This window comes from Mycteria americana, chromosome 5 (genome assembly GCF_035582795.1).
Source record: "Mycteria americana isolate JAX WOST 10 ecotype Jacksonville Zoo and Gardens chromosome 5, USCA_MyAme_1.0, whole genome shotgun sequence".
Classification (NCBI taxonomy): domain Eukaryota; kingdom Metazoa; phylum Chordata; class Aves; order Ciconiiformes; family Ciconiidae; genus Mycteria; species Mycteria americana.
The window spans coordinates 2,912,650-2,920,392 of NC_134369.1; the positions used below are offsets into that span (position 1 = coordinate 2,912,650).

At 34.0% G+C, this 7,743-nt stretch overlaps 1 protein-coding gene across 5 annotated transcripts in view; it reads left to right on the top strand.

The window, feature by feature from the left end:
* Positions 1 to 7,743, top strand: part of LOC142410078 (uncharacterized) — a 47,670-nt gene that overhangs the window by 16,456 nt on the left and 23,471 nt on the right. For 2 of the 5 annotated variants that reach the window (XM_075501967.1, XM_075501968.1), the window contains exons 15-20: positions 2,848 to 2,957; positions 3,834 to 3,957; positions 4,806 to 4,939; positions 6,549 to 6,658; positions 6,933 to 7,101; positions 7,468 to 7,572. In XM_075501967.1, coding sequence (XP_075358082.1) covers positions 2,848 to 2,957; positions 3,834 to 3,957; positions 4,806 to 4,939; positions 6,549 to 6,658; positions 6,933 to 7,101; positions 7,468 to 7,572 — 752 coding nt within the window. The remainder of the gene's footprint in view (positions 1 to 2,847; positions 2,958 to 3,833; positions 3,958 to 4,805; positions 4,940 to 6,548; positions 6,659 to 6,932; positions 7,102 to 7,467; positions 7,573 to 7,743) is intronic. The other 3 variants (XM_075501969.1, XM_075501970.1, XM_075501971.1) reach the window with 3 other exon arrangements.

Below are 7,743 nucleotides of genomic sequence, written 5' to 3' on the forward strand. Positions count from 1 at the left end.
CTTTTTGAGCGATTTACGCATGTAATGCTTTGCAATTGAAAGAGAATAATATTCCCTTCGTTAAAACTACCTGTTATCTGTGGTAACTACAGATCCACATGCAATATTAATAACAGTTGTAAAATTTCATCTGCGTCAGTCCGTATTTAATTTTGCATTTTTTTTCCCCTTGGGATAAGCATGACCTTTCTGTTTCTTTTTTCCTGCCGTTACTCCTGATGAGCACTCAGCGTCCCTTCCCCCTCCACTCCTACCCTACACTGCGATTTGGTCAGCCAGTGAGAACATAGTTTCCCATCAGTTTTGTGCATGCAGGTTCCTGCAGCAATGGCAACTTGTAATGTACTGTTGCTGATTTCTTCTGTCGTTGCTTCTTTTGAGGAAATCGCCAACAGTACCTTATAAGATTTGCTATTGATGGTATGTGGTTTTTAGCAATACATGTAACAAATGCTGGTTTTAACTTGATTTTTTTTCTGCCTTGAAATACCTGTTTCTTCATTTATATTAACCGAATCATCTTTCTTCATTTCTCTTTGTAGTAACAGCTGACTCCATATTTATGTTGTAACCTTATCTAGAGAAAAATTTCTTGGCTTGCTGCAAGTGGTTGTGAATAAGTAAGAATCAAATTAATTTAAATATTCTTAGTAGTACTTGAAATTCAGTAGTGTTTTTTTTTAAAAAAAACAATTCTATGCCATCCCATAAATTGCAGAACTTTACGTGCATTAATATTAGCTACCAATATTTGAAGCAATATATAAGCCCACTACTCATTCCATCATAGTCTATGACAGTTTGCCATATATGGTGATTGTCTCTTTTGGGTTGTATATGTGGGGAGCTGCAAAAGCATAGAGGATGACAGTATTGATTACGTTTATAGGCTGGAGCTTGTTTCCTCTGCAAACCACTAAAGATTGTGATATTTAGTGTGAATAGTGACACAAGGAAATATAGACACATCATTAGTTAATTTAAATGCAGTATGTATTTGAAGGAAGGTGTTCTGGGAAGTTTTTCGGCTTTTACGTTAGATATAATTGCAAATGAAAAGCTTCCTAAGCTGCTGTAAAACATTAGAAAATGTATTTACTTACTAATTGTTGTTAAAGCAATACTGAATTTAACTGAAAGTGTTTTAGCACTTGTCTAAGTGTTCTAAATAATTCTAAAGCTCTGATTTTTATACTATCATTTTTCATGTGACAATGGTAATTTAATTCTTTTTTTCATTATCAAATACTTAGGAGCCTAAATATTTTGGGTTCCTAAAGGACAGTGTGTTATTCATTCTGATTATACTTAAAAACAGATTACCTCAATTTCAACTTCCAAGAAATTGAATTTTTGTTTTTATTTTCCTTCAAAGAAGGGGTTAAGTTCTTACCTGGAATAATGCTTGCTCCTTGAATCGCTTGACTGACTTCAGTGACAGCTCTTGTAAACAGAGGTTTAAGGCATATGACCAAAATTGGGCATTTATTTTTATGGCTTTGAAGAAGTATTTGTAATGATTTAAAAAAAAAAAATTGTAGAATCTATACTTGAAAATAAACAAAGGTGTGTAAAATGAATGCTGATAAAGTGACAGTGCCAGAAGCCAAAGTGTAATTAAAACCAGAAATAAAATCCAATTTAGCAGTCCTACTTTAAAAGGGTCATTAATTTTTTTTTTTTTTACTTTTTTCCTCTAATCTTTTGTGACAACATGTTAAGTATGTAATTTTGAAATGTTACAGGAAGAACTTAAATCTAGTAGGTGTTACAGAATTGTGTGTTAATGAAATTTGTGGTATAAGTAATCCTTGGACAACTCGGATGAAAGCTGAGTATTCCCAGTAGGGCTGAATCTCCTAATAGTTTCTGGCTTTTACCTCACAGATGCATCGACATAAGTTATCTGAATTTTGCATGCTGTGAGGACAACTGTGGAGTGATGTGGTTAAATGGAAAGCTAAATTTGTAATTATCTAATTATTCTAATTTTCAATTAAAGTATGGAGCCACCTTTACTTTCATTTCTTTTCACTGGCTGTTCTGTTTTGTCTGCTTTGCATGAAACATCTGTTTCCTAATCTGTTACCCCAAACATGTTTTGTCATATCACAAAACAGATGGGAATGTACTTTAAATGAAAAATCATTTCTAACAATGAACAGGATGCATACCTAAGCTTTCGTATTCTGAATTTATTCAGTGTGTTTATTTACAAGTAATTCTGTATTTGTTTTAAAAAGAATGGTATTTTTAATTTGTGATAAGATTGTTTGATGCCAGTTTGCAGTGTAACACATGCTTGTGACTTCCTCAAATTAGCTGGCTTTGTAGCTCATACTAAAATTAAAGTTGAAAGGAGCACGTCATTTCCATAAAAATGAATGTGATTGTTCAGATTATAAAAAACACAGCTGTTTGAGCTGATGCCTTTATCATACAAATTAGGTATATTTTAACGTGGTAAATTGAAATGAGATGTAATTTGGCATTTTAATTGGTTGGCTTTTTTTTTTTTTAGTATCAGCATAACCTCACCTTTTCCAGTCTCCTGTATAAAGTCTTCATTTAGAGCTGATGAAGAAGTAAAGTTAGACTTCAGTTTGCTTCTTCTTAGTGAGATATGCAGACTTTATTCTTATGTTCTACATTGTAATGTTGGAGGGAAATCACAAGGTGAATGCAATGGATTGCTTCTTTAATCTTGTTCCTGTCGGTCATTCATAGGGACTTCAGCCTGTCCCTGGTCTCTTTTCATGTAGTAGTGTCTGATATAAATGTAATTGCTTTCCTGTGGCACAAAACTGATTGAGGATGACTGGTTCTTTCCTGGCTGCTCTGATCCAGCCATAGTCTCAGGGCAACAGGAGCTGGAGGAGGAACTGACCACAGTTCAAGGAATGGGCAGGCTGCAGCAGGGAAGAAGAAAAAGCAATCAGACCAGCAGGAAGCTTCAGGTGGGTTAAAAGAGATAAGAGTTTATTTTTACCTGTATGTTAATCAAAATATGGAAAGTACTATTATTTATATGGTGCTTTACACTTAAAAACATTAAGGGCTTAAGAACTTAGATTGGTTATGTAACTGGAAACTTTGGTAAATTTAACGATCGTGTGTGTAGCCAGAAGATGAGAAATTCCGATGGCATCACACCTCTCTGTTCCTTGAGTAATGAGTCTACTTAATTTTACACTGAAAAATAATGAGCTTCCCTCTGGAGTAATTCACATGCTTGAAGCTATGTGCATGCTTAATACGTTAAGGCCATTTTTGGTTTAGATACAATTTTTACAAATCTTGTTGTTGTTGGAGCTTTGCTGAATAATTAGTAAGTAATGTCAGTTCATTCAGATGTACTTCTAGGTAGTTGGTGCTGTAACTAGCATGCAAAAATGATAAACTTTTGTAAGAAAAATTAGGATGTCATTGTCACATTAACATACCATTGGAAGAATAATTTTATGTTTAGTTAACTCCAATACTTTACCCTGAGATTCAGAGAACCCTATTAACTGTAGAAATCAAGGGACCAATTAAGGTATCCAAACATAGTTATTCATTGGCCTTTCAGATGCCTGAGGGTGTCTTCAGAGGCCTGGCAGATACCATACAAAACCTGCGGGAAACTTGGCTTTTCTGGAAATAATAGCTGTAAGCTGGGCAGGTTACTCCAGTGTCCACAGCGATCCCATATATTTACATTTAGGCACCTGAATCACGTGCTGAGTTTTAGGACTTTTAATTGAAACTATGCTTTTAATATCAGAATATGTATTTTACCCTTACTTCCTTTCTTCTTTAAATTAAACTTCATTCTTGTGTTTTGTGCGTAGGAAGAATACAACTTTGATAGAAAACAATGCTTTCAAGAATTGAACGTCACCTTGGGTAGCACTGATTCAGCTGAAGGAGAAAATATGGGAGGTTGGTGGCCAGAGTACACTTCACCTAATGCAGGTGTGATAGCGACTAGACAGTTTATTAAAGCATGCACAGCATCCGTATTTTGTGTCTATTTTTGTTTTCAAATTCAACTAACAGCCCATTTGTGGTGTATTCTAATCTTTGTTGAATTTTTTTGGCTTGCGTTTTCTTCCTTTTTATTTTAAAGCATGTGCGTGCTGGATGAACTGCCTAGTTTTGGTTCAGAAGTAGAATATAAATATGACTAAACACTGGAATTGGTTGAGCCTTGGTGCCCATGAAATATCCTGTGTGGCAAGATCATGTGTTTTTTAAGTTACAAGTCTTGTTCTGTGAATGTGTTTCCAATCTATATAAGAGTTATGTTGCAAACCAGAATTGCATTCCATTGCTGTATGCCTTTAATTTAAAAATCAAATTCTTATTTTTTTAAATGCAGATGTTTTTATGTTGGTGGTAAAGGCTGTAAATATATCTTATTGTTAAACTGGAATGGACTCACTTGCAAATTTTGATGCAGGCCAGTTTACTTTGTTTATTAGTAATTGCTTAAGATCTGATCCTGCAAGTACACGATTGACTTGTGATTAAAGTAACATGAGCTACACTATTGATTGAGCCACAGTATTGTTTAGAATATTTCTGCCAAGTTCTCTGAGTTCTTGAGCTATGCAACTTTATTTTGGTTTTTCAACAGTTAAAGGGTACTTTTGCCATCTAATTTTTGGAAATACAGGGCCTCAGGCATTTCCACTGGAAATGGTTGAGATCTGATTGTGCCTGACACTGGTGAGAATCGTGAACAAAAAGCTGAAACCATTTCTAGACTTCAGGAATTTTAGTAGACCCGTCTTGAAATAATTTTTCTTCTTTGGCTTAAGTAGGTTTACGGAGCGTGGTTGAAGAGTTGGAATTGGAAAGAAATCAACTGCAGGAACAAATTCTGTTTCTAGAAGAGCGTTGTCAGGATTTGGAAGATAGATTGCAGCTTCAAGGTAGAATGGAGGCTCTTCAGGTGAGCTTTTGTAGTTGTGTAAAACCTGATGATATAAGAGAATTATTTTGTTCTCTGTTTTATGTTCTTGCAATCATAGCCTACAGTAAGACAAAAATGTCAATTTGCAGCTAGAAAAAAAAAGTCTAAAGCCTGCTTTATACTTCGTAACTATGTTGGCAGAGAGCGTACACATATTATATTATGCTCTGAAGTTGAAGCCTGTCACTTCTGTTCAGCAAAAGTGAAGTCACCACATGGAGAAACTTATTTGGAAGTAAGCTTTGTTATTTGTTTTAGTAAAAGGCAACATGATTTTCACTATTCTTTGTAGGGGGCCTTTGTCAGAAGGTCCAGAATTACATTTTGTTACTACTGGCATAAGTCTCCCTCTTCTTACATACCTCAAGTTTCTTTTATATAAAATATGTGTGTGTATATTATTATTTTTATATATGTGTGTATATATATATAAAAACACACTTATAGAAAAGAAACTTTGTAAATATATTAAAATAATTAATAATTTAATATTTATTTATATATAATCTAAACAGCAGCTATTAATTTGATACATATTTGTATTGTAAAATTATTCAGTGAAGGCAGCAAAAGGAGCAGTAAAGTAAATATTTATCAGAAAAGTTATTTTTCATATTTCCTCATTGACAAGTTACTATGATAATTTGTAAACCTTATTTTCACTAAATGACACAACTGATCTCCTACTCAAACTCCTTCAGGCTTGATGCATTATTCATAGTTCTTTATCTGTTAAGTTGCACATATATAAAAAAGAATTAATGATTTTAAGATGAAAGACAACCTTATATTAATTATTACTTGAGAATCTTGTAACAAAGCCTTTCAATACAGGTAACGTTTGGTGTAGATGAAGAAGGGCGGCTATTGAGGGCGGTACAGGTGTGTTCTGCCTCCTCCAAAATGCTAGCTTATTTTCATTAGAGGTGACAAGTTTGCCATGTTTGTCCTATTTGCTGTTGATTTTGGATATGTGTTCTGCTTTTGGTTTTTGGTTGCTGTTGTAATTTTTTTTTTTTTGTGGTTTTCTTTTTGAATTGGTGCAGTGGCTCTGGCTAGAGTAGGAGATTTGTACCATGTTTAAAGAAAAAAAAAAAAAGCTGTGTGAATGAAGCTTGCTTCCTTTTTCTTTTCTCCACAATTGCCCTTATGCAGGTTTTTGCATTCCTTCAACCTGAAAAAATAAGCAAAAAAAATTTGCATTTGGTACTGTCTTCAAACCAATGAGGAAAATATTTTTTCAAAGCAGTAGCTTCCCCTGTTAAGATAAGTAAGCTGCCTTAACACAGTATGAGTGTGTGTGTTGTTTTGGGTATACAGCAATCATCCTTGAGTATCTGCTATCATAGCGTTGCTGAAGGAGGTATTTCTGAAAGGTGGTTGCATCTATTTGACCTAATATCAGATCTGAACTTTTGATATTAGTGTTGTATTTTGCGCTGATATCTGCTGAAGTGCTAGAATAACAGTCTCTATTACCACGTAGGATGTAAATCTCCTGAAGAGTCGGATTTTCATGACTCCAGTTATCTATGCTATTCTGGGTGTTTTTTATGTGATAATCCTCTTCATTATTATTTTGTTGCAGAACGAAAATGAACGTTTGCAAACTCAACTCACCCAATTACGCAACCAACAAATGCGAGACGTGGAAAAGCATCAAATTCTGATCTCTGGCTTGAATGAGCAGCTTAAAGGGTAAAATAAAGGTTCTTTACAACTCTGTACAGGATTAGCTTTCTTTGCTTTAAGCTTAAACTTCTAATGAGAAGTATAATCTCTTAAAACACTTGAAAAAGAGTTACTTGATTCCCACTTCTGTTTGTAGTAATGTTATTTTTGTACTTGGAAGTTTAAATGGAAAGTGTAAAAAATAGTTATTCTTTTAGGAACATAGTTTGGGGCTAATAAGTCTAGAAAGCTTAAAACAAGCTTTGTTTTCAAAATATCTAAATATGTATTTTCTTCTTAGATTAAGTGACAGAAATAGCTTCCTTGAAACTTCACTTGGAGAAAAAGAACAAAAACTGTTGAGCATAACAGAAAAACTAGAACAAATCGAAACTTTGAGGAAACAGCTTCAAGAAAAGGATCTTCTGAACAAAGAGCTTGGTGAAAAGTTTGTGCACACTGAGCAAAAAGTAAGTTCAAGTTATTGTTAAATAGTACTTAACTTATTAGAACTGGCGAGCATTAGCCATAACTTTCTATTTGTGTCCCAGCAGCAGTATTGCTGTTTTCCGTACCTGAAGGTGTTTGCTCTGTTTCTTTACAGTTTTGTTCACTTCATGTAATTGCTTTGCTTTAAGTTGGGTGTAACGATTTCTTAGACCCAACAGAGCTTTGCATGAAAGTATGTTTTATTGGGGTGGTAAGTTATCCTTGTTTATGAATTTCAAAGTATAAACTCCACTGTTATGTAAACTCAATTATTATAACTATAACATCACAATTTTAATATAATTCCATGTATTTCTATCACATTGACTTTTATTTTTAATACTAAGCTGAATGAAGCCTTAAAGAAATGCAGTGTTTATGAAGTGGAGAACACTGAGCAGAAAACAGTCATCAGTGATCTAACAGAAAAAGTTGCTACACTGAAGGAAAAGGTAACTCGTTAAAATAAAGTAAGAAAAGAAATTTTATGTTCTTTTGACATGGCCCCTTTAAATGTCAGCAAAATAGCAGCATTAGCTGCTAAAAATTTCGTACACTAAACTTTCTGTATCCTAAAACAATCTAAAGGATAACGAGGTTATCTTGTGACTGTACAGTTAAGT